Here is a 27,734-nt window from a genome sequence, read left to right on the forward strand (position 1 = left end):
ATACTAGTGCGTTGCGATTTGTGTGGGTTTATGTAAACTTAAGTGACAGGTCATTCATTCTCTACGTTTTTCTATATCGTCAACAGGCTCATCCGAAATGGCAAATCCGAAGTATGCTGATCTTCCGGGAATAGTAAGTAGACCTATTAAAGCTGCGTTGTTTTCAGTTTCCGTAAGTGTGCTTGAAGCTGTGACAGATGCCTGGAAGCGGATTGTTTTTTATGCTAAGGGGCCTTAGCCGGACAGCCTTGTATTTTGGGAAACTCAGCGCGCTGATCACTGTATCTTCTTCATCAGGCGTACGAGCAGCCGGATATTTACGAGACAGAAGACCTACCGGAGTCGGACCAAGTGGTTTCGGACGTGGGCGTGGTGAGTGAAACTTGCGGCAAAGCCACTGGGTCCTCCGCGATCTCTCATCAAAGACTGTGTTTGGTGTTGTGATTAGTTTTCTTAAGTAACCAAACTAGGTATTGCCCTCAGGTACAAATAGACTAAGCGTATCGCTCTGCTAGAATTACACCATAGCTGTTGTTATTGTTGCCTACTTTAACTACGTTTTCTTGTTTAAGAGCATACATTAATTACCTATCTTGTTGGGCAGCAATGCGGTCTTCAGTTTCGACATTGGCACCGCAATCTTCATTTACTTTTATTCTTTTAGGATCAATCCGACAGTGTTAATACACTGACGGTTTCCGTGACAGAAGCGTATGACAAGTTCAAGGGTTGTACGGTGGACGCTTCGACCGTTGGTGAGTTCGTACTAGATTATAACTTAAAGCTTGCTACCATCTCCAGTGTGACCATTTAACCAAATGAGTTCGGTGGAAGTTTAAAGGGCGGAAGGACTCATGAAAAGGAAAGTTGCCATTCACTTGAACATTAATTTATTTAGTTGAGGTGGCTGCTATGAGCTCTTGTAAGAATTTGATTTGTGTTTTGAGTTTGTTAAAAGAAAAAAAGAAAAAATTAGCCACTCTGATGCAGCCTACGATGGGCTTTCAGTAACGGTAGCAAATCATCGAAAATAAATGCATGGGAGTATGCATGTAGAGCTTGTTTATGCATTGGTTTGGATAAGCAAGCTGTTTTGTGCAGGAACAACTTTGAATCAGAACGGAACACACACCACGCAGAGGCAAATGCACATGCAGGAGAATGCGTAAACGCACCCTCAATAGTTATGTTTTCTTAAAAAATTTGATTGATGATGGTAACACAGCAAAACTGCCTCTGATCATACTACCAGTTAGTCTTGGGGACAAAAAAAGGTAGGTGCATGTGTAGCGAAACTGGTACCCTTATCTTTCGTTCTGCTTATAATTTTGTAAACATGTTTGTATGACAACGTATCAACATATAATCCGAAATACACAATTGCTAATTCAGGCTCACTATGTAGTGTGTATTCTGTCCTGTTTCAAAGTTGTTACTGTGAAAAACAGCATGTTTATTCAGAAAAGTGGCCGTACACATGACAGAAATAGAAAACAGATATGTTACATACTTGAGAGTTTAGATATAAGGTGAAAGAAAGGATTATGTGACACCATTATTCCAGACTTACTGTAACAATTATTTCATAAACAAATATGTTAATTTAATTAGGTCGAACAATTAGTCTAAAATATGTCATATATTGATCATGTTTACAATAGAGCTAGATCTTGCCTTGAACATTGTTTGCAGTGGTCTTGTGTTCGTAGTTATGATCTGTAGCTTATGAGATAGCGCGCTTCTTAGCTGTACATGTCTAGTGACTTCTGTCGGGTTTGGAGAAAGTTCAATTAATTAACCTGATTTGTTATTAAAGAGCCCTTTACCATGCTTGAGTGGGACAAGTGCGCGTTAAGATGCTTAACCAATAGCACAAAGCCGGTGCACTTCAATCCATGATGCCACGCTACCTTGCCCGACTGCCATAGAATCTAATGGGGATGCTCCCGAGTAAACCATGGTGATTTTGACGTCACCACTTTCATCATGCCAGGCTTGGCAATGGAAATTTCGTTCAAAGTACTATGATATTGTAAAGCAGAGTGCACAGGCCTGCTATCTAGGAGGTGCTGGTTTAGCTCAGTGGGCAAGACGCTCAGCTTCTGAGTGTGGGGTCGTAATTTTGAAACACACTACCGCCAATGTTTCTCCTTTAGATCTTTTTTATGCATTAATTTCTTTATAGAAGTTACTGATGCGAAGTTTGAACGCAAGCGAGAGCTTGCACGTACGAGGAACACACAGATAACGCAGGCTTCTGAGAGCGAGAGGATGTGGCGTCGTGGCGATGCCCTCTCCCCTTTCACCCACTCTGCTTCGTCAAGGCGCGCATATGATGTGGCATCGCAGCCAATGGAAACTTAGGTGCTGTTTCATTGCTACATACGCTGGCTTTTTCGCTGAATGGGCCACTGAATGCTTTTGCATCAAAAAAGAGAAGACGCAGGGCACGTGATGTAAATGTGACATGATTCTTTGGCTCTGGTGTGGAAGGAAGCAGGGAAGGAATGTCGCCTGTGGATGCTAGTCGAGGCAGGACGAGGGAGTGTCTACACGGGCAGTGAAGCTCACCTTCTGGCAGCATGGTGATGCAATATTTCAGTTTCATCTATCTCCTCTAATGATATTGAAAAATTCTTGTCGTAAAATGCTTCCTAGGCAGCGCCCTACAACTTCAAGTATATAGCCACAATTTGCAATGAGGGTTGATTTTAACATGCTATGCTTGGTAAGCATTGAAGGCAAGCACAGTTGCTGGATGCTCATATATGTAAATTGTATAGAGGTATGGCACATAATATGGTGTAACTAGATGATCAGGGTCTTCTCATGTTGAATGTACATTCAGAACACTCTGAGGTCCATGGAAGATGTAGTCATTAGTTAGATTATGCCCCTGGAGTAGCAGTCACATATATAAAAAAGGTAACAAAAATGACTTTGGGATCTATTGACCAATCCGTATTCTGCCCGTCTTTTCAAAAGTGTTCGACAAGCTCATTCCTAAGCGTGCTGAAAGTTTTTTAAATAAACATAGTATACTTTCTGACTGCCAGTATGGCTTCAGAAAAAACCGATCGACGGAACTTGCTCTTTTACACCAGAAAGAATATATACTTAGGAACTTTGAACAAAGGAACCTCGTCTTTGGGATTTTCTTAGATTATAGCAAAGCCTTTGATTGCATAAATCATAGCATCTTGTTTCAGAAGCTTGAACGTTATGGAATTAGAGGCGCAGCATTACTCTTAATTAAATCTTACTTATCGCATAGAAAACAGTATGTCCAGATAAATGAATATAAGTCAACTTTACGAACAGTTTCGTGCGAGGTACCCCAAGGGAGTATCTTGGGACCATTGCTTTTTAACACGTACATTAATGACATCATCAGTGTGGATACTAATGTTCGTTTCATAATCTACGCCGATGATACTAGTTTCTTTTAACTGACGACAGCAGTAGTAAGTTATGGACAAATGCAAATGTGCTCCTGAAGAAAATACATGTATGTTCCGACAAAAATCTTTTGTCTGTTAATGCTGCAAAGTCTAAGGCAGTACTTCTTCATCCCAAAAATTAAAAAAAATGCGGTGAATCATTTTATTATGGAGACCAGATTGAGTTAGTAAGGTCATTCAAATCACTTGGTGTGACATTCACCGTAAATATGCTGTGGGATGACCACATAGACTATGCAGCATTAAAGGCATCTAGAGCCACAGGATTTGTAACGCGTTTCAAAAGTTATCTCCCACAAAAGATAAAACTCTGTTTATATCATGCATTATTTCACTCGCATCTAAACTACTGCTCATTAGTATGGGGTACTGCTACATGAACCTGCCTGAAAAACTAGGAACTCTCTAAAGACGGGCCATCACATTAGTTCATAACCTGCCAAATAGACACTCAACAAAAAACTTATTTTTTAAGCACAAGATTATTAACGTTTTCAGCCTCTATGCTTATAGACTACTACGTATCTACAAAGTAGAACAAAGAAGATGCATAAGTAATATATCTGACTTAGCCCCGATTGAATTATTTCATTGCACATATCCACGCCGTCATAAACCACACTGGGTATTACCAAAAGTAAGAACAAACTATGGGTGCCAAATGGTAGCATTTCAACTTCCATCCTCACTTAACAAATCAATTGATGAAAATATAGACTTAGGAAGCATTAGCTGCTCTAACCTTCGCAACTACTTTCTCCTTAATGCATCCCTTTGATTGTCCAACATTTAGGCATCTGTGAATGTTTCTGTGTCTAATTGTTTTATAAGCATACTTTTGGTTACTGTTATTGTTATTTCGCTGTTTCATATGTGTTTTTGTTTTCAGTTGCTGTATTCATCTTTCTTTTCAATCCGATTATATTAATTCACACACGCTGGTGATTGTGTATTTTCCATAAATGTTTTTGTACTAATGCTTTGTTCCGATTCAATCTGATTATTAGAAACATTCGAAATAGCGCACAACCTGGCTCGAGAACTGACAGGCCGAGCAGGTGACACGCAACAAATACTGGGAACGGAGAGAGACCGGATGACCAGCTTTATCGAAATCACCAAACACTATAAATTCGGAAGGGCCCATTTCCCCCCGGCACACTCCTCGTTAAATCGACGGCAAGCGACGGCATGGCGCCTCTTACAAACAGATACATATCCGAACCCGGTGGCCTACCACCGCTACTACCCGGACCTTTACACGGATAGATGTAGATTCTGTGAAGTAAGGGCGGACCTACAACATATGGTTTGGGCTTGTCCTCGTACACCCATACAGAATAAAATAATTAAGACCAGAGAGCAGTGGGAGACCGCGTTGCTCAGCTGTGCACCGGAAGACCAACTCCAGGCAATCCAGCAGGCCGAAGATGCCGCCAGGGCCCAAGGGCTCGAGGCCGTCATTTAGGTAGAGGCCTAGGTCTCAAATCTGCTGTGCGCAAATAAAGTTTATTCCTCCTCCTCCTCCTAATGCTTTGTTTGACTTTGTATTTGCTGTCGTGACAGAAGTGCCATCGCATGCCACTGCTTACCTGCTGTACAGGGGGTGGGAACTTAGTCAAGCATCAATTGCTTTTATTTCCATCCCCTTCATCAATGTATTCATCATTCATCATCATTGGCCTGGTTACGCCCACTGCAGTGCAAAGGCCTCTCCCATACTTCTCCAACAACCCCGGTCATGTACTAATTGTGGCCATGTCGTCCCTGCAAACTTCTTAATCTCATCCGCCCACCTAACTTTCTGCCGCCCCCTGCTACGCTTCCCTTCCCTTGGAATCCAGTCCGTAACCCTTAATGACCATCGGTTATCTTCCCTCCTCATTACATGGCCTGCCCATGCCCATTTCTTTTTCTTGATTTCAACTAAGATGTCATTAACTCGCATTTGTTCCCTCACCCAATGTAATGGTGATGGAAATAAATCGTTATTATTATTATTATTATTATTATTATTATTATTATTATTATTATTATTATTATTATTATTATTATTATTATTATTATTATTGATTTATTTGTCATGGAGGCACAGTGGCTATGGCACTCTGCTGCAGAGCATGACAGTGTGGTTTCAGTTCTTGGCTGCCATGGCTACAAGATATTGCTGAAAAAGAGCTCAAAGTGGCCAAACTGAACCTGGAGCCTTCCAGCATGGTGTCTTTCATAGCCAACCTATCGCGTTGACATCTTAAGCACATCAATGAACAAACTCTATTGATTTAAAGGACTTAAAATTGCCAATATGTTGAGTTTAATGTACAGTGGTGAACCCTTTTTGTGGTGTGGATATTTGTACACGAAAAACCACAGTTTACTCATAAAAAAAGTTATTTTGGTATTACTTTCAGCAGCCATACAAGATGTACTTGCGCATGTTAGCACTTGCTAGTGACATGCAGCCTGTGTTTGATCAAATTAAAGAAGGAAAAATGTGCCTGTGATTTGGTGCCATTTCCTAACTTTCAACTTTGTTCAATTCGACTTGCACAGATTTCACAGAGGGCATCTCTAGGCAACCAAAGGAAGGCTACCATGTCATCTCTGGTGAATGGGAGTTGGTGAGTTGTGCGAGTGTATGCCACATAAAATCTGGGAAAGCACAGGCAAAATAAACTTTACTGAACTGCCTATTTACATTAGCTGTCATGATTATGGTGCAGAGTTATGCTTCTCCTTAACTTCTCTGACAAAGGGAAATAAAATGAAAAGGGAATAAAATGCAACTTGTCAGTGGTGGGTCCTGAACCACAGCCTCTACATAACATGTGGAGTGCTCTAGCAATTAAGCTACATCAGCGGTTATGTCCTCTTTATTCTGCCTGTGTATACACATGTAGCCTAGCCTGAATTTATTTAGCAAGCATTACCCATGGCCATGGTGGCAGGTGTGGAAAATGCATTAAACCACAGGTGCTGCACAAAATATGCTCTCATGATCAGGTAACTGGCCTATGACCATTGTATAAACATCACTGAAATCAAGCTCCTAGGGTTCCCTTGCTAATGGGCCTTATGTAAGTTAAGGAATACAGGGCTCACTTTGCTGGAACAAAGTTTGGAGACATGATTGTTGACGGGAGGTCATGGCGAAGGTCAGGTACAACAGAACAATGCTTTCTGTGCTGCAATTACAAGCAGGGGCCATTGATGGCACACAATTGAATTGAGTTTTCCTAATCGCTTGGATCCAGGAGAGTCTTCAGGACCTCCTTGCAGATAACTAGGAGTGAAATTCTGAGTTGTCATTATCTTTAAAGTTTACAATGCAGATAACTAGGAGTGAAATTCTCAGTTGACATTATCTTTAAAGTTTACAAGGTTCAGCACTTAATTCCATAATAAAATTATTGTACGAGAATAATGTGATGGTATGAGAGCCTGTTTTTGGGACTACCATCCTTGGTGTCCTCAAATGGAACAGCTGCTTTTTGTGTGTGTGTGTGTGTGTGTGTGTGTGTGTGTGAGAGAGAGAGAGAGAGAGAGAGAGAGAGAGAGAGAGTATTGTTGTCAATACTAAAAATGCCTAGTCCCACACTGTCGTTACACACAAGATGTTTAGGCTCTTCAGTCGAGCGAGTCAGCTCTTTCAAGGAATAGGATGCAGGCGGCAAGGAGTGAGGCAGTTACATAAAACGTAAATGTGGTAAGGGAAGAAAAGGAAAGCGTCTGTAGCAGTGGCTTCTTTGTAATGTCTACTGAAAGGGCTTTGATTTAATTGTGCATCAGCCATTGTGGCTTGAATTGGCTAATTATTGTGTGCATGAATCAATTGTCAAAGGCAGGCTATGTTTTGCCGACTCAGGCTGGGGACAAGGAGCCTGAAAACCTGCAACAGAAGTACCAACGGCTCCAATTTGAAGTCCGCGAGCTGCTCAATGAAGTGCAATCCATCAAGGTAAGCCATTTTGCATGGTGCTTTGTTATTACCTTGAGGGGATGGATGTTTTGCTGCTGACTTTTAATAGCTTTTAAGTCCAAAGGGACATTGAAAAGAAACACCTAATTTGATTTCTTTTTGTAGGTTTAGGCAGTTGTAAACTTGATTCTTAAATGTTTAAGTACAATTTTCGGTAATACTTTAAAAATATATAAATGCCTAAGTAAACACATCTGACTCCTGACAGTTGCTAGCATTTGATGCTTCATTAAAAAAAAAATAACATGATGCAATATGAATAAGCTTCATTCTAATTGCTTTCCTGATTGCTTAATGAACACATTTCTGTGTTTCTCATTTTAATGGCAACGGGCCAAGCTAAAGTTCTCTCCTGAAAATGCATTCATGGAATCAATGCCTCATGGGATGCCATTAGTGGGCATACATGGCCATTTCTGAAGTTCATCTATGTCTTGCTGCACATCGCGCAGCATGATCTGGGGCGGCCAACCTTCCAATTTTACCGCCTGCCTCCCCATCGCCCCCTTCCTAGCACCATAGAGTGCCAAGTTATAAAGTGCTTTTCTGCACCCCCAACAAAAAAGTAGAATCATGTTTCGTCCTCCAAGAAAAAAAGGCTGGCTCCGCCCCCTAGTGTGATGCTCATCACTTAAGGATACTCTTGCTTTCAGTAAAAGATGCTGTTGCAGTGGCATAGCCCGAAATTTATTTGGTGGGGGGGGGGGGGGGAGGGGGTGTTGCCGACAACTACCAATCCTTCCCCTCCTTCATGTATATATATATATTACACACACATATACACGTTAGGGTTGTACATCATGCAAAGACAAAATCCTAGCACTTCCCGGACAAGAATGCTTTAACAACGAGAATGCACGTTTTGCAACCACTTCGCGATCGGGCCATCAAGCTCAGCTTGGCAGTCCCTACGTGGGACTAGCCGGGTGGCGCGGGGTCTCCCCTGCGTCTTCTCTGGACCGAAATAAAGTTCCTTCACTCACTCACTCACTCACTTCGCATCAAGTTATGCTATCATCCTTATGCTATATTTAAATATGATGATTAAAAAAAAACTAAAATTTCATTTACGGATTGATGCATTTGCATAATGTATGTCGGTGACCTAGCTGGTACTTAGAAAAATGAACAGTGCTAAAAACGGGGCCATACAAAAACAAGACAGTGCACTATTGTGTGTCTTCTCATTTGCAGGCCAGACTTGTTGGAGCCCACGTAGCAGTGGGCTACAACAAGTTTTTCTATCCAGACCTTCTAGTGCGGGGTACGGCCACGGCTACGTGCGGGGAGAGAACGGGCACTATTTTTTAAGTTTCCTATCACTCAATCACACTTTCGGCATTGTGGGCACACTATATTATTCTATATTTAAAAATAATGGAATGAAGCTTTCCGCTAGAATTTTGATAGTATTATATAATGCAAGTTTCACTCACTTTGGTGACCTGCCTGTGACTTGTTTGAGGAGATATTTGGAAGTAACTTGCAATCATGGTATTGTAGGCATCATGCAATGCATATTGTTATTTGATCACACTCTGTAACTGATGAGGCAGACAGTCTGGTGCAGCGGCTGCTACCTGTTTGGAAGCCTTTATGAAAATTGTGGCGTCGTTCGCAGTAAACTAATGGCCAGTAGTTCCGAGAGATTTGAAAGCATCATGTCTCTCGACCCCCATCTATTCTGAAAATTGCCAAGACGTTTAGTTAGGATGGGCTCTCCGCAGCAAGCAGTATGTATTACGACATGGTAGGTGAGCTTTAGCTAGGCGACTAGCCGCGGCTGTCTGTTGTTGAGTGATCGGGCATTAACGAGACACTCTCCCTATGTCCATAATTATATGGCAACTTCGTTCTTGATGCCTTTTATGCGCGTCACCCCCTCCTCGTGTCCATCACTCCACTCGCCTCCTTGAAATTATTTTCCATAAGTCACTGTCACACTCTTGAACATTCACCGGTTTGTTGAACGGCGCAGTGGCCACTAACATTCCTATATTTCTGTTTCTTCGTGGACTTCGAGGCCATTCTCCTACCTGCCCTCCCACCTGTTTGTTGTGGTGGTTTCTAAGCTTCCCTGGCCCAGCACCCCCGTCCTTGATATATTTTGCTGTGCTCAAATTGGTGTTTTTTTAAAGTGAAGTTTTTTTTTTCCGAATGTTTGCTCGCATTGGGTGTGGTGGTCCAGTACATGTATATACATGGACTTAGCATGGCAGAGAGTAAAGAAAAAGCCAGAAACTCGTTTGGACCTGTGCACTACCACGTCGAATGTTCACAATGCCCTCTGGGGCTTCCTGGGCGTCGATCACCACGTTAGCCTCTTGACCGCTGTAATTACCTGTGACCCTCGCAATACCACTTTAGAAGCTGCAGCGCTTACCTTTCTACTATACCCAAGTCCAGAGGGACGCTAGATAGAAGGGTAGAGAGGAGGGGGAGGGGGCAGAGAATGGATAGAACCAACACCCCCTAGTCTAGAGGGTGTTGGACTAACAGCCTTGCCCCTTTTCGCTCACAGTTTCCATACAAGGGGTGGGGGGGGGGGATAAGGGAGAAGGTGACATGACAAGGCGAGGGAACGCTACTAGTACCATAGACATGACAGCGGTTGCAGGGAAACTGGATAAACATAAGTTCTAGGTACGGTGATGTGACAGCCCCCTCCTCCCCCTTTGGATTGCTCTCGCCTTGCTTTCACATTCAAGCTTACCCTTTCATCCATGTCGCTCTTTTGGAGCCCACTTCCTGAAGCTTTATGTTCTGTGGGAAGAGGTGGGGGGGGGGGGGGGGGGTCAACTACACCACTGTGCTGTTGGTAAGAAGGATGTGACAGGGTTTGCCTTAGGTTTGGAGGAATTTCAAAAACTGTAACAGCTGCCCTACTGTTATAGCAGCTGTAGTGCAAACATGTGCTGTACATAATTATTTGATTGTGGTGTAGTTGAAAAGGGCATCTTGTTGGTTTAGCCAGTGGTTACATTTTTCATAAATCTCCCTTTTGTGTGAGATGTTGATGTGCAGTGTGTTGTGGCAGCTCAAGCAGGAGAATATGGACAGCTTTCAGCTTGTGCATTGGTTCAGATGTTCACAAACCTTGCAGGTTACGCTTAGGTTTGTGTGAGAACATCTGCATTAGCTGATCTTAACTATGTTACTTTTATATTTCTTAGCAGGAGCTGCATAGAAAAAGGATGGAAAGAACAGACGAGAAATGGCGCATTGTGTCATGTATTTGTTCCTTCCTTCTTATTCCTGCACCGTTCCAATTAGCTAGCCCAGGCCTTCCTACCTCTCGAATGTCAGGGTTTATTTTGTACCTAAACGAAGTCATCTCGTGTTGGTCACAATGTGACTGTGCTTGTTGCAAGTGTGAGTGACTGGGCAATTGGCCGTGCAGGAAAGTGCCCAAGAAGGAGACCGCACCGGCCTGGCAGAGCCAGCCCACCTGTTGCAGCAGGCGCAGCTTATACAGAAGATGCTGTTGGACTTGGACCTGGAGCGCGTGCTAGGGGCACCGACCTTGCAGGCACTCTCTGACCCTCAGGCTGCCCTGCACAGGCAAGGCTTGTAATGGACTCTCTTGTGCCAGTGCTGAGGCCACGTGGATACCACTTTGCAAGAGAGGAGCAAGTAAATCGAGAAATTGCGCTATTTGGTGTGTGTGCATCTTGTAATGCACTGAGTGCAAATTTATAAACCACTTATAAAATAAAAGTACGCACCAGAGTGGAACTATGTTGTGCTCCGTCATTCCTGTCTGGTGTATGCTTTCATATTCTAATGGTTTGTCAGTAGTGTTCACATTACAAGATGAAGAGAGAAGCACTGCTTTATCAATTATTGATCCCACATATTTGGTACATTTATGGGGCCAGATTTATGTAAATCCTCCCAGTTTTGAAGAAATATGTTCAAACCAAAATAGAGTGAATGGCTGTGCAACATATTGCATTGTGTCCTCCTCTTGCATTGTGAGGGCCCGCCTGATGCTTTGACGCATGTTTTTGGCTGCAAGTATGTCGCTGCTTCATGATTTTCATAACTGAACATGTGTGCAGGACACTGGTGAGCCAGTTAGAACAACTTCGTACTGGTCCCCCTCCAGCCGCTCCTCAAGTAAAAGAGAAGCCACATGCTGAGCCTGCTCAGGACGCAGTGCAGACCACCATCAAGGTAGCGCAGTTTTCAATTATTTACCCTAATATAGGCATTACAGAGAGGGGCGTATTTAGCTTTTTCATGTGCAAAAGTTTCTTCTAGACAGATGAAAGTTCTTAAAAATAAAGCATGATGAACAAAGAAAGCAGTATAAATTAAAGAAAATGTGATTACTTGACAGAAACTAAGGAGACTCATTTTGATAAATGTCTGTAACATTTATGCCAGGGTTCCATAGGTTCCCATAGACTTTGCAAAACTGTTTTTTTACTAAGTGTGTATTATGAATACTAATTGAATGCTTCTGCTTTAAAATCAGAGCATTTAGTTTGAGAGCAGCAGATTGTTTGATTTCCTTGAAAATCCATTTAGGGATGAATGTACGGGTTTGCTGAATTTATTGGAGCCCTGCCAGCTGGGAAAAAAAGAGGACTGTGCATGTGGTCCACTGGCCGCTTTTGAGCAACCACAGTGAGCGAGCAGTTCCCATACAAGGCTGGGATAGGGAGAAGGTGACGTGAGAAGGCAAGGAAACGCTACTACTATAGACACGACAGCGGTTGCAGGGAAACTGGATAAACATAAGTTCTAGATATGGTGATGTGACAGCCCCCTCCTCTCCTTTTGGATCGCTCTCACCTTGCTTTCACATTCAAGCTTACGGGAATGGGCGCAGGGTAGCGCATGTGTTATACCCTCCGTCCATCCCCGTTCCTTGCAGTTCGTTCACAGTACACTACAGTCGCTTTTTATTGTAACTTGTCAGATAATGCGTAAGCATTATCTTCAGCCAGTCATCATCTTCTCAACAAATGATTGAGTGGCCAAGTTACATATACCGCAGCTCACTGTGTCGGGATGACTTAACCTGCTAAAAGTATTGCAGTGACATGTTGCAATTCCAGATTCTCCGCATTATGAAATTGGGAGCAGTAAATTTGAAAAATAGTGCAGGTTGACGACAGGTAAGTCATGCTTTTGATGACAACCACCATGCTTTTAAAGAGTGTAAACCAAAAGGGGCAAGTCGGAGCCTAATGAAGTCATTATGCTCTTTTACGTTCTTCAACTTACCATCCCTTGTAAGTCATAAACGGCAGCCTGCGCATTGTCAGCGTTGCACAGGGGTACAAGGCCCGGTTAGCTCTGTGCGCGGTGTAAGCACAGACATGCCAACCGCTCCGCAGTGGTCATCAAGGTAAACCCCTACACAGCTGAGAGACCTTGGACGTGGTTGTCGTAAAAACCTAGCTGTTTGTCTGAGTGTAACTACTTGATGGAAAAGACACATAATTCATCACACTTTCTCCAATGCAGCTGGGCTAGTCAGGGCCTCTCTTCCTCCATGCTACAAGAAATCATAGCTTTGCCTTTCACATGTGACATCAGTGGTAACATATACAACATTGTTGTGTATTTTGCTTTCTTCTGGAAACCTAATTTGCTGAAAATTACAAAAAAAAAAAGAAAATGACTGCCGTAATAAATTTGAGAAGGGGGAAAATTTGACCTTGTTGTTATGACATACTACAAGTGAAGCATAAAAAACGGGGACGAACGGAGGGTAGCGCATGTGTGATACCCTCCGTCCAACCCCGTTTTTTGCAGTTCGCTTACAGTACACTGCGGTCACTTCCTAGTGGAACTTGTCAGATAATGCCTAAGCATTATTTTCATCCAACAAATTTATTTATTTATTTATTTATTTATGATACCCTCAGGGCTTACAATGAAGCATTACAGAGGGGAGGGGCTAATAAATACAGATAAGCATGCAAGAAAGAAGAAAGGAAAACACGAATACTAATCAGATGACAATGCATGGTACAATGTAAAAATAACGCGAGAGCGACACAGAAAAAATATATTACGGTAAAAAAATAATTATACAAAGAAAAACGGAAAACTTCGGTAATACAGATTAAATATAAGTACATGGTATATAGGACAAGTTAGAGTGAGACAATAAGCACAGGATGATAGAAAATAAAGCATAATACAAAATACACTGTTTGTAGATTAGGCAGATAATAAAAAAGAAAACTTATAAACAATACTGGATCAGGAGAAAACGGAATTGCTTCGTTATACATTCACATCAAGGCATACTAGATAATATTAGTATGTGCCTTACGGAAGTTATCTGTGTTAGTTATATAGACTAGTGGATCCGGTAGGTGATTCGATTCCTGGCATGATTTTGGAAGAAATGAATTACCATAGGTAGACATATTGTGGAATGGGATGTTCACCTTATGACGATGATCCAAGCGTGCAGAAGTAAAAGAGGCTGGTTCGATAAAGCGTGACTTCAGTGTAGGAACTAAGTGTTATATTTTATGGAACAGACAAAGGTGAGCGATTTTTCTGCGTTTGGAAAGGAGAGATATGTTGAGGGCAAGTCTGATGCTAGTCACGCTTGCTGTGCACTGGTAATTGTTAAGAATAAAACGAACGGACCGATTCTGCACAGCTTCTAAGCTGTTAATTAATGTTAATTGATGAGGGTCCCATATTGAGGATGCACACTCTAGATTAGGCCGAATGTAGGTGACATATAACTGTTTTTTCAGGGAAGAAGGTGCGAGTGAAAAATTTCGTTTAAGATAGCCCAACATGCGGTTAGCTTTTGATGTAATGTGTTCGATGTGTCGTTTCCATGAGAGATTATTTGTAATGTGCACTCCGAGGTATTTATAACAAGATACTGATTCAGGTGGGATGTTGTTAAGATGGTAGTTATAAAAAGATACTTGGCTGCGTGAGATTCTCATGAATTTACATCTTGAAGTGTTAAGATTCATGTGCCAGCGGGAGCACCAGGTTGTAACGTTATCAAGGTCTGACTGTAATGTAACCATATCAGAATCATTAGTTATTTTTCGGTAAATTATGCAATCATTGGCAAACAAACAAATAGAGCTAGTAATTTGATTAGGCAGGTCATTAATATAAATGAGGAAGAGTAAAGGCACCAACACAGAGCCTTGAGGTACACCCGATTCTACTGGCACCTCTGGTGAGTCGTTGTCATTGATGGTTACATATTGGGTACGATTACAAAGAAAGCTGCAAATCCATTTGAATATTAAAGGGTCAATATTTAGAAGGGTCAATATTGAGCTTATAGATAAGTAACTGGTGATTAACTTTATCAAAGGCTTTAGAAAAGTCTAAAAAAATACAGTCCATCGCAAAACCTGAGTCCAAGAATGCATGCAAGTCATTAGTGAATGTTATTAGTTGTGTTTCACAAGAAAAAGATTTTCTGAAACCGTGCTGATAAGGGCTAAAAAATTGTTTGATTCAAGAAAGTTTACAAGGTGAGTGAAAATGATGTGTTCAAAAATTTTGCAGGGTACCGAAGTTAATGAGATGGGTCTGTAATTCAAAGGGTGATGTAGGTTTCCCGATTTAAAATAGGGGTCACCTTACTGGTTTTCCAATCAATGGGTAGGGCACTGTCATTAAGTGAGCTAGTAAAAATAAAGGTAAGTATGATGGGGCTGTATTCTGCAGTTTTTTAGAGAAACTTGGAATTAATACCGTCAGTACCACATGATTATGACCGCTTTATCTTGAAAATTCTGGCTCAGATACCTGCTGGGTCTACAGTAATGGGATCCATCGCCGGAAAGCTAATGGATGTAAAAGGGGGATTGTCAGTTAAGTTTTCTGTGCAGAATAATTGGGCAAACGTGTTGTTTAGTACAGAAGTGCAAAGATGATTTGGAACTTGATCGCCTGAATCGTTTACAAGACTTATAACGCTATCTTTGGTACATTTCATAACGTTCCAAAAGCGTTTTGGGTTAGTTTTTATCAGAGACGGTAGGGTTGAGTTAAAGAAGTTAAATTTGGACGTGTTTAAAGCGCTTGTATAGGCTTTCGCAGCGGATGTATATGCTAACCATCGATTAGCGTTTAATGACCTTTTGGCAGAACGAAAAAGTCTGCATATTTTGTTGGATAATCTTTTCAGATGGTTATTGTACCAAGGGGCATTAGAAGATTGATGAATTATTCTAAGTGGAATATATTTGTAGATAAGATGCATTACTACTGTAGTTTTAAAAGACAACCACATTTCTTGAACTGATAAGTCTACATGTGTCATAAGGAAGTAGTCAAGAAAGGCTGATAGCTCAGAGTTTATAGTGTTAAAGTTAGCTTTTTTGTAGTCCCTAATATATTTGGTGTTTCTTTACTTTTGTAGGCGGGATGGAAATGTTAAAGTGGATGGATGGATGGAAACAACTTTATTCTGAATCCGGCAAATTTGATGACCCGGGCTCAGGTCTCCCATGAGGGGACTTCGAGGCCTTGCCTCGTCGCCGCCTCTCGGGCTTGCTGGACAGCCCACTCTTGTGTCTTGAGGTTGGAGCTGCGCAGAGCGGCGGCCCACTTCGACGCAAGAGCCTCCGGAGCTACTGCCATTGTAGCTGATGTAACCCGACACTCCCACAACATGTGTGACAGCGTCGCTCTAGTGTCCTGACATAATTTGCAAAGAGCATTCGGGTATTGTGCGGGGAAAATGTGCTGCAATCGCACTGGACTGGGGAATGTTTGTGTTTGCAATTGTCGCCAGATGACTGCCTGGCGACGTTTCAGCATGGGGTGAGGTGGGGGCAGCAACCGCCTGCCTAGCTGGTAGTGCTTGGTGATGTCATTGTACCTGACCAGGCGTTCTCGCGTGCTTTGAGCCAGCAGTTCCGAACTCGAAGAGGCGGTCCCCGATTCTGTGCGGCGGGTCAGTTCTCGCGCAGAGCGGTGTGCTACCTCGTTCAAGTTAATGAGGCCCTCATCGGTGGGGGTGGCGACATGCGCTGGAAACCATATGATGGCGGTGTTATTGAAGTGCTGTCGACCAGCTTTCCTTAGAATCTGAAGAGCTTCGGAGGAAATGCGCCCCCGCGCGTAGTTGCGAACTGCGGATTGTGAGTCGCTAAACACTACCTCGCAGAGGGGGTCAGTAAGCGCAAGCGCAATCGCTACCTCTTCTGCTGTTTCGGGGAATTCCGTTGCGACACTACACGTGTGCGTAAGCCTGGAGCTAACGTCTACGACTACCGCCGTGAACCGGTGTTCTCGTGCGTATTCTGCGGCGTCTACAAAGCGCGTAGTCCTCTTTCCACCCAACGAGCGCAGCAGTGCCTTGGCACGGGCCTGGCGTCGGCCCCGATTAAATTCGGGGTGCATGATTCGAGGTATAGGGGCGACAATCAGCGTGTCGCTGAGGTCAGGTGGAATGACCTGTTTCTGACCGTGTTGGACGTGGTAGTTGAAGCCGAGTTTCCGCAGGATGTACCGGCCCGTGGCTGTCAGAGACATGCGTTCGAGTTGAGAGGTTCTTTGCGCATCCACGATTTCCTCAAGCGTGTTGTATACTCCCAGCTGTAGCAGACGAGCAGTGCTTGTGGACTCCGGTAGGCCAAGGGCGATCTTGTAGGTCTTGCGTATAAGGGTGTTGATTTTCTCCCTTTCAGTGACATTCCAGTTGTGGAAGGCAGCCACATAAGTGATGTGACTGATTGCGAAAGAGTGTATGAGGCGCATGACACTGTCCTCCTTCATGCCCGTGTGCTTGTTTGTAATGCGTTTGATCAGGCGGGTAGCCGCTGTAACCTTGCCTTCGATTTTGCGAATAGCTTCTATGTTTGACCCGTTGGCTGTTATATGCATGCCTAGGATGCGTATCTTCGGGACTCGGGGAATGCAGGAGCCGTCTTGCGTATAGAGGATTATGTCGTCACATTGGCGCGATTCGGCTGTAGGCTTGGGCCGGCGGCGCGAGCGGTAGACGAGCAGCTCCGATTTCAGTGGAGATAGTCGGAGACCTGTGTCTTGGAGGTAGGTTTCGACTGCAGAGACCGCTGCTTGTAAGGTGCATTCTATCTGACCGTCACTGCCCTTGTTGACCCACAGGGTGATGTCATCTGCGTACAAGGCGTGATGGAGGCCATCGATCTCGTCGAGGTAGGCCGGGAGACCCAGCATCACGAGGTTGAAAAGGAACGGGGATATGACCGATCCTTGAGGAGTGCCGGTGCTTCCTAGTGTATGTTCGTCGGATGTCATGCTGCCGACCGCGAGGGTGACTGTGCGGCGCGACAGGAAGTCTCTGACTGTATAGTCGGGCGCAGTTTCATATGCCCGTATCTCGAACTGGTGTCCGTCGACCTCAAAGCTGTCGAGTCGGCGGTACCGTTCTGCATTAGGAGAGTGAGGGGTACTCACAACGATGATATTTTGCTGAATATTTGGGCAGACAATGTCTTCCGTGGCGTCTTGTGGAGGTACGTTTGCTGCCCTATATAAGGCCGAAGCGAGGCGGACGACCCCGACTTTTGCAACGTTCAAGCCGCCCCGTGGCCTGATAACTACTTTGTGGTGATCACGTCGAAGAGTGGGCATCTTCCCTGCCTTCAGAACTTGCTGCTTGTGAGCGCGCGGGCCTCGCTGCGCCTTGTTCGTGCCTCCAACGCCGGTTTGGGAGGCTGATGCAATGTTAGGGCTAGCGCGCTTGCCCCAAGGAGAAAGTCGTTCACGCGGGCCAATGGTGCACCATCCTGTTTCTTCGGAAATTTCGGTGGGTGAGATATCAGTTCCTGCAACTTGTATTTCCATGGCGGCTTGAATAAATGTGACGTGCAGCCGTAACTGCGGCTCACGTAGCGGCCGGAGCACTAAGCTTAGCAATAAGCTTAGCTCGGCGGTGCAGCGGCTCGGCAGAAATGGTCCAATAAAGCGGTGAAAATGCAGTTCCCACCTTGAAGACGAATATCGGTAGAGTCAGGATAACTTGCGGGAGATGATGGTGCAAAATTACAGAGATATTTTGCATAAACACTGTGAAATCATTTACGAAAGACAGAGCCGGCGTGAAGTGCATCCGCTCCCTTCTGCTTCTTCCAATGTTAAAGTGTAATATGGTCATGGTCGCTTAGGCCAGGCACGTGGGTCACTGGTGAAACCTTATCAGCATGAGTGATCAGAATCAAGTCAAGCAACGAACTTGTAGTAGATGTGACACGTGTTGGTTTGATAATGAGCTGTGCAAGGTTAAAATCTACGCAAACGTTAAGAAATCCTGTAGCCTCTGCAGATGTCGGATTAGAAAAGGGGCAGGAACGCGACCAGTCAATAGTTGGGAAATTAAAGTCTCGTAAAAGAAACATAGGTGAACCAGGAAATCGAACGGATATTTCGCTTAGGGTGTCATGAATTTTTTCTGCAATATCACAATCAGGATTAGGGGGACAATAACAGACCCCTATGATTATTTTTTTGAAACCAATAGATAGGCAGCACCAGAGTAATTCCAAATTAGTAGTTACACTCAGAAGGAATGATTTAAAACGAGTTAATAGCAATTAAAACACCACCGCCTATTCTATCGGTGCGGTCTAGCCGATATACAGTAAATTTCTTGTTGCACTGAAAGAGCTCGCCTGTCTCTATTTTGTCAGAGAGCCAGGTTTCTATTAGTACAACAATATCAACTCCAGTATCGTTAATTAAACTGTTCAAACTATCTCTTTTAGGAAAAACGCTCCGAATATTAGTAAAGATTACGGATGCTGTTGCCGATGGGCCTCCACCCTCGCGTGAGCCTATTTATATCCCGCATAGACACTTCCAAAACGCGTTGCTCCCGAGGACATGGCCGCAGCATTGCTGGTTTGTCTGCCAGTATTCACTTCAATAACGGAATTTTCGTCGGCATGATTGAGTGGGAGAGTTACACATACTCCGGCTCACTGTGTCAGGATGACTTAATGTGCTAAAAGTATTGCAATGACTTGTTGAAATTTAATTAGATGAAAGTAATATTATTCTATGAAATTAATGCAACTATTCTGAATTAGGGTTAATAATATAATATGAATAACTTTTCATTGTCCTTATTAATCTTGATTGGGTTCAAGCAACATAATTAATCTTAATTCGTTGTAAGTACTCTTAATTACACTTAATTATGGGTATATCAGTCCATTAATGACAATCAGTCATAGTTATGCTTAATTAGATTAACCTTAATTACTCTCAACACTGCATCGTTAGTCACTATATATAGCCGTAATCATATATCTCAGTAGTCATACATAGTCATAAGGTATTCTCGTGTATACCTTCATGCGACCCCACGTATACCTATGGAGCACATAGTGTCAATCATTACAGACAGACGGATGGACAGATTTCCGAAGGAAGTAGGCCTGGAATGCTTACGCATTAAGAACTTTAGACCCTTGGGCGTGGTCTCACCTGACATAAAGATAGTGTTTTATCTGTGCTGGAATTTGTTGGGATATTCTTTGTTATGCAGGTGGCTGGCTTGGAGGAACGTATCAAGAAGCTGGAGAACCTTGTTGGGACCGATTCACAAAAGCTGGTAATTCGTTTGCTTATCACTTGCTCGAGCCCTACTGTGACACTTCTCATAAGTAACTGGTGATTAACTTTATCAAAGGCTTTAGAAAAGTCTAAAAACATACAGCTCGGGGCATTAAACAGGTTTGGCTAGGTGGTGGGGCTAGAACTTTACAAGCATAGCATGCCTATTATTGCTCCGTTCATGCTTAGGTCTCTGGATGAAGAGCTGGGGCCATTGCATTGCTTGACAGAGGCCAAGGAGACTGTGGCTTATGGAATAGCTGTGTGCAGCCATGCTTGTGCTTATTCGCAGTAGGGGACACAAGTGATGGTGCGTGAAACAGCAGATTGAACAGCCACATGTGGATGTGTTCAGGCTTGTCATTTCTTAGCGCAGTCGCTGATGTGAGGTTGCAAAGTCTTTCTTGTTTTCTGTTATGTGGAGGAGCTTTCTCATGCTGTCAGGCTGTGATGTTTGGTGACGACACTTTTATGCCGCTGAAGGCGTTAAGTAGTCTTCAAGCTGCTTTAAGCGCATTTTTCACCGTTTCTCTCTCTCTCTTGGCCTGTTGTGAAAAAGTGAACAATAAAATTTTGTAAATTCGTTAAAAAAAGTAAAGCCAGTTCCACGTAATCAAAGCTGTCAAAACAGCGAAGCTGGTGGTTGTTTTCTCAAGTTTAAGCTCGTGTTTAAGCTCGTGTTTAGCGCGATTTTCATGAAAGTATTCTGTCTTGTTTTCATCATTTTGCTAGATTCGAGCTTCGGTTCCGAATTGCGCACACTCTTCAGTTGGATGAGGTTGTGACCAAACCAGTCTATCACACACCTTGCAGCTGTGGCCGCACTCACAGTCTAGGAATCTCTCTGCGTCGACGTCTCTGCTCAGCCTCCTACTCTTGAAGTTGGGGTTTAGCTTGCCTCTGCTGGCGCTTGGCTTTGGTTGCCTTCTCTTTAAAGTGGGGGTTGGTTTCCTCCACTAGTGCTTTGCTTGCTCTTGAAGCACAGGATATGCGTGACGTCTGTGCTACCTCTCTTGTGCAAGCTCTAGCTTCCGCTTGTACCAAATGGAATCCATAGGGCGAAAGGGCACGCGCTGACAAAACACCTGCTCCTATACCTCTCCTATGGCCTATCCCCCCCATAGTGGGGTTTGTGACACCGGACGGCAAAGGCTCAACTTAGAACAGTTCCACTGTTAAAAAAGAACTGCTTACTTTCATAAAATTAAAGTGCACTTTGGTGGAAGCGTATAAAACAAAATGTTCAGTTTCAAATTCAGAACTAGAGATAACCTGCCGAGGTTTGGCAGAAGTTGATCGCATTTTTCTGTGACAGAGACATTAGGCGTATTGCTGTCATTCAATTGTGCCTGTTTTTTCTTTTCAGTCTATGCTTACAAGTCACACAAGTGGCAGCTGCCTTACGGTGAGTGGTGCACATAAAGTAATCATCATTATTTCTTTTACATGTCACTTCCTGCTAGTAGTGCTCCACCGCTTAAAGAGTTCAGCGTGACCAACCTGCCGTTTGTTGTGATGTCTTTGAATTGCTCTACTTATTATGTAATAGCCCTTGCTGCTGCTGGTATGTATAACCAGCTAACTTGTCTCTCTTTTTGTTTTTGTTTTCCTTCTTTTTATGCAAGTTACGATAGTGCTAGTCTGCCTAGGTGAGATGTGTGCATTATTAGGTGCCACATATGGGCCATCCCATCTTTTTATTTTTTTATAGGAGATAGCGCAGATGCTTTGTTCACGGCTGCACCTGCTTGAATCGCCGCACCTAGACCAGGTGGAAGCACGGCTGTCGCTGCTCCAGCAGAAGATGCAACAGTGTGCTGACAAGAAGACTGCCCTGGAAGAGATTGACAAAACTGGCAAGGTACATGGCAGCTAGGCCTTGTTTACGTGGCACGACTGTCTGCATTGTTAGCCACACGGTTTATATACTGCATAAGCTACATAGGTAGTGCAGTCATAGAATTCTCAAGGCCCAACCACATGCACATGATTTTTGAGCGATGGCAATGAGCAACAGGTTTTGCCGTGGTGGAGGGCGATCCATCAACTGTTACTTGTCACCAGTTTTTGGCCAGCCAGAACATTTGGCTTGTTGCCACGAGGTCCGCGAAGCGACAGTGTGATTGCGCAACAGCATGGCAGCAACCAGCCTGCCCGCTTGAATTTAAACTCGCTCTTGCAACTTGCTTTCTGCCATGACAGCAAAAAAGAAATATTGTTTCTTCTCAAGCTGATGACAAAATCGGCATTGCTTTGTCATTATTATTGAGATAATTGTTTGCTTTGACGGTGTTAGGCCTGAGACACCACCAAGATGGTGCCACGGCATTTCACGCTGTCGGCATGGGACTGATTCTTATTGGCGATGCCAGCATATTAAACATAGTACTAATACACCTTCGTTAAAGCATTGGTCATGAGTATGTTTGAGATTTCTTTACGGGCGCACAGTTGTATCTATTTGAACAACAATCTAAATTTGTGGCTACATTTTTCCGCGATGTCGCGTGCATATGGTTGCTCCACGCCACGACAGGATCTACCTGTCGCATCGTTTGAATATTATGTGCATGTGATTGCCGCTTCACTGGCGTACTTTTTGCTGTGTAGTTGTTTTCAATCTGAGACGCTTTCTACGAGGTAATGACTTCCTATAGTACAACTTGGAAACGTGAGGCTATGTCAAATCACATATTATTTGTACACCTTTGTGCTTCCAGTATGTGGCGTACGTACTATGTTTTGGCCGTGAGTGTAAGCAGTGGGCTGTGCTTGCAGAAATGTGCCACTCCTCTTGTTTTCTTATAAAATGTTAACATCTGCGATGCCTTATTTATCTTTAGATTTACTTTATCATATCCACTAATTTGTTATATAGAGGTTCGATTGTAGTTTTTTTTTTTGTCATGCATCCTACTTGCGCAAAGCATTTTATGTTGTATTCTTGTGGTGGCAGCATGTTATTCTATGTACATATGTATTTTTTTTACGTCGAAGTTTATTCCAAACGTTCACTGATGTGCAGGTCAATGAACTGTACGAGTTGCTGAAGAAAGCGGATGCCATGGGGAACTCGCTCAATCAGGTTGTGGAGCGGCTGGTTTGCCTTCAAGGCGTGCATGAACATGGTTAGTGACAGATCACTTGGAAGTTATCTTGCAGATTTTTATTGTTTCAGTGAACTACATGTAGTTTGCAGCCTATAGAATGTGAAGCATTCTTTGTGAACTTCAGGTGCTGTGAGTCTGTCCAGCTATCTATCTATCTATCCTCTTACATTGTGGCTGTTTCTTCAGTTATGTACTATTGGGATAGGCATGGGAGGGGGCCTGACATGCATGCGTACAGAACATGAATGATATGTCATGGTATGAATGACATGATGCCATTGTAGTCGTTTCATTAACTAAATATGTATCTGAACATGAATGACATCACTGACATTAATGTGCGTAACATTAATGACAAAACGTGCATGACCATGTCATGGCTGCATGTCTCGTCACTCATATCTGGATGCATACCCAGCTAAAGAAACAACCACAATGCCATCACCTCATCACCACTTCATGACATGCATGCCATCGATATCTTGATACACAACTTGTTAGAAAATGGAACTGACGTAAGTGACAATCATGTCATGTCACGGATATCATAAGTGAGATGACTATAATAGATTGAACAACATGACAAGCATGTCCAGTGAACCAAGTTGTCTACTAACTTGGGCAGAGGATGGCTATAGGCCCGTGTTCGTGATGCTGTGATAATCATTGCATTGTCATTCCAGCTTCGTAATCAGACTCTCATGTGCTACCTGCACCCGAGCCAGATGGCACGTGTAAGAAGATCCCGGCATCTCGGCAGCAGAACACCGGGAGGTGGCTGCATCCATTCAAACAGCAATTGAAAAGCAAGTTTCCCACAAGTGGTTGATTTTTAAAAGCCAACATGTTGCCTCCTCATTCCGCCTGAAACTTGTACAGGACTTTCACGGCCCTTCTCGTCGTTACCAGGCCACTTAATCAAACAAGACCTGCTCTTTCCTGGTGCACATGGTGTCCGAGTACGACACTGTGTTGAATTCCACGATAGCAGCGTCAGCACAGCTCGGCCAAGGCGAGCAGCTGCACCACGCCACTGGTTTGAATGGCTGTAAAAGGACACGGTTTTTAGGCTGTGCTGCAGTGTTGCCGTCAAGTAACCCACCTGTGTCCTTGAAGCAATACCACATGTTGCCGTCTTTGAGCATTTAGTTTCAGAGTTTCTTTTACCTCTCACACCTCCATCCTCTCATTCACAGAAATAATGCAGTTGCAATCGTCTTGCCTGCTGTCATCACACACATGCGCTCTCGCATTAATTCTAGTTCACTGTACTTGCACCACATGCACAAATGCTGAATTTGCATAAACGCAGTGGTCAACCTGGAACGCTTTGCAGAAACCCAATGCTGCGTAGCCAGCTGCCTGCAAAATCCTTCGCGTAACACTGATTCCCACAGTGCGTGGGCTCTGCACAATATTTTATATAGAACACCCAGACGTGACGCATAACTAATGCAAGACACTTGCAGTAACATACTCTATCCATGCGGATTTGTGCTACAATCTGCAACTTGCAAACCAGTTTTGAAAAGTGCTGTTACCAGCCAATTGTAGCATGGTTCACTGCTTCACTTTGCAGATTAAAGCACGACTCCACATGGTACAAAGTGTTCCATGTGTCCCTCATTAATCATGAATGTGACAATGAGTGAACTCCTTTACTATAGAGTGAAACAGGTGTGTCCAGCCAGTTCCATTTTCTGCAGTTTGCCACAAGGTTGCTGCCTAGTCATAAACCAACAATAAACTTTTTTCTCCTTGCATTGGCATCCTATTTGTACACTTAAGTACAGTAGCCACTGAACTTAACCTAAACATGCCTTAAGTACCTTTCCCTGTGGAGGGTGCTGGAGATTTCTGGCTGTGGTGCCTTGAATGGCGCAAAATGCATTTTCTTTCGAAAGCATTCATTGTTTGCTCATTAAAGCCCGTGTTGGCTAAAGTTAAGCCGCCGTACATGTGTCCAAATTGTTTGGGTAAAGCTTTACGGCGGCTGTACATTGAAAGCAGAAAATACTGTGTTGTTGAGAGAGTATAGTTTTATTTTCGTCCAGCGCTGCAAAGTTGATAGCACTAAAGGCAGAAGTCTTTTGTCAAGCATGTGCCTGTATATAAAGCACTTAGCTGCTCTGTGAAGAAAGAATAGACTTGCCCAAGGTAGACAACTGGAAAGACAAAAGGGATGGATATTAAGCAGGACGACGATTGAGATCCCTGCCCTAAAGCTTTTGGCTACAGCTTGTCATTGTGGTGTATTGCAGCGTTGCAGTTTTCCAAGGCAGTCTCTCAACTGGACCTTGTGCAGCAACACCTATCGCTATCACTCAAGAGCAATGAAAAGAACTTGGCAGAGGTGAGTTTTGAGAGCTCTCTGAACCTGCAGTTTCAGTGATCGCAGATGCAGGATAAGGGAAGAACATGCTTACTGCAAGGCGTTTATTAAATATTTGTCCTTGGTTTTCTTTAATCTGATATTTGGAATATTCCCTTTACTTTCAGCGAATCGAAATTACAAAAGCTTTCACAGTGTATGAATATATACGATTTTTGCACTTTGCACTTGAACAAATGCATTTGTATTCTACAAATGGATGACTGTGTAAATGAAGCTGTTGAATACAATTTCAAATTACCTTGAGGCATTGGAAATATGTTAATGCATCTTTATGGTTGTCAGTAATGCATGTGTTTTGATGCATTTATGGAACATATTTTGCACATAAAGGTCTTGGAGCTACCTTGGTTTTATAATGCTTTTGATTGAGATTACATACCACCTTTAGCTGAAAGTGCCCATGCAACATCTTGTACAATTCCTCTGCCATAAAAAAAGTGTTGGGTGACAGGTGTCCATATTGTTGCTGATGGCACTAGTATGTTGTCGCTTTGCTAGTTCTTTTTGTTATCCTTGATATCAACCTGCATTTCTAAGTACACCTACAAATACTCAAATGTTGCTTCTGTAGACGAGGTATGCACAGTCCTCATTTCTAGATGAATTAATTGTTTATCTCTTATGCTAATGTTTAGTGATAATATGCAAGAAATGCATTAAAACTGCATTTTAGACAGTGTTAACACCTGAAGTGGTCATATCCATGTACACACACATTAGCACAATGCACTGACAAAGTGCACTACTGCGCAACTATATTCTCACATTCTTCCAGAAATATGTCCCGGGACACTAAAGGCAAATACTAAGTCGATGTGGACTGTACTGTTTAAATACCATTCCAGAAACCTCTCAATGCTTGTTTCGTGCCAAGAAAAGATTTAGTTTACGAGAAAATTGCATCTGAAGGGTTCGAATACCTTTCTTGAAATTCAAATCTACCACCACCCAACCGGGGGAGTGATGACATTACATACGCCATCACCACCCTTTGCTGCTGCCAGCAAGTGAAACGGCACCAGAGAGACGACGGTACGAAGCCAAGACAGAGCGGTGGATTTGCCGCTGTAGCTGCTTTTTGATCAAGTGGCGTAGATCCTTCAGTCATTCCGAGACATCACATGGAAGTTGAATTCTCTGCTACTTGCAGTTTGTGCAAGTTTTGCAAGCCAGCGCAGCACTATGCGATAACGAAACTACTTAAACGTGAAAGTGTGGGCGACGCAGAGTCGAGTGAGAACGAAACGTTTTGACCGCCTGCGTCGTTTTCAAGGGCAATTTCAACGAGTTCTAAAAATGAAATAGAACTCTACAAGTAGAATTTCATTTCGTATTATAATACATGGATGTTTTATGCAATGAGTGGTTGAGTACTAGAGACAGAATTCAACTGAGTGCTTTCGTCATTGGGCAAGCACTTGAATGTCCCGGGAGAGCCTCTAATCATGCCCTGCATTTACCTCAATTATTAAGGCTCCATTCGCGATAATATTGATGTCTTAAGAGATTCTCGAGCACTAATCTCACTTTAGCTTGACTTAATATTTGCCTTTAGTGTCCCTTTTAAGTGCCAACTAGGTGGCTGGTATATAAAAAGAAAAAAAAAATATCACTGAAGACGACACTGTGTGCTCAAAAATTGGCTTTGCTATTGAAATTGGGCAAGCTTCATGAGGGGGTACGAGATCTAAGCACTCAAGCCAAGTGGCAACAGTGCTTGATGAGTTCTTTATATCTGTAGTGTCGACTGCCAGTAATCTTATCAGGTATTCAGCGCAGTTCGCTGCTGCCTCTGCAACACCAATCTAACAAAGTTTCATTCTTGTGAAGGAGAAGAACACTTTGTTACAAATATTGGCATTTGTTCTACAGACTGCCCATATATACTTGTGCAAGGATTTTATGCTGTCTGGCCCAGTGTGTGTCCATCCCCATGTTATGAGCATACGTGGCTAACAGGTGCATGGTGCATCACTTGGGTTTTCAGGTACAGAAGAATTTTGCAGAGAACACAGAGACTATAACGAAGAACTTAGCTTTGCTGGAAGCAAAGATGGCAGCCCTCAAGAAGTAACACCCAACCTAGTGGATGGCTGACATACAATTTCCTGGCATGTTTCAAGGCAAGAGGCACATCTCAATGCAGCTACATACGGTGATTGCATGTGAGCAACAGTGTTATTAAACTGTGCCACCTCATACGTCTGGATCTGTCCATATGAGAAAAC

At 43.3% G+C, this 27,734-nt stretch overlaps 1 protein-coding gene across 1 annotated transcript; it reads left to right on the plus strand.

The window, feature by feature from the left end:
* On the plus strand, positions 1–27,707 carry DCTN2-p50 (dynactin subunit 2). The gene is made up of 13 exons (XM_075681694.1): positions 1–133; positions 298–372; positions 665–755; positions 6,015–6,082; positions 7,327–7,419; positions 10,841–11,001; positions 11,502–11,616; positions 19,934–19,999; positions 21,368–21,406; positions 21,713–21,862; positions 23,027–23,129; positions 25,373–25,464; positions 27,494–27,707. Exons 1-13 carry the CDS (start codon positions 98–100, stop codon positions 27,578–27,580), a joined length of 1,176 nt encoding a protein of 391 aa, XP_075537809.1. The 5' UTR covers positions 1–97; the 3' UTR covers positions 27,581–27,707.
* Positions 27,708–27,734: the final 27 nt, after the last annotated feature.

Source organism: Dermacentor variabilis, chromosome 2, assembly GCF_050947875.1.
Source record: "Dermacentor variabilis isolate Ectoservices chromosome 2, ASM5094787v1, whole genome shotgun sequence".
Lineage (NCBI taxonomy): Eukaryota > Metazoa > Arthropoda > Arachnida > Ixodida > Ixodidae > Dermacentor > Dermacentor variabilis.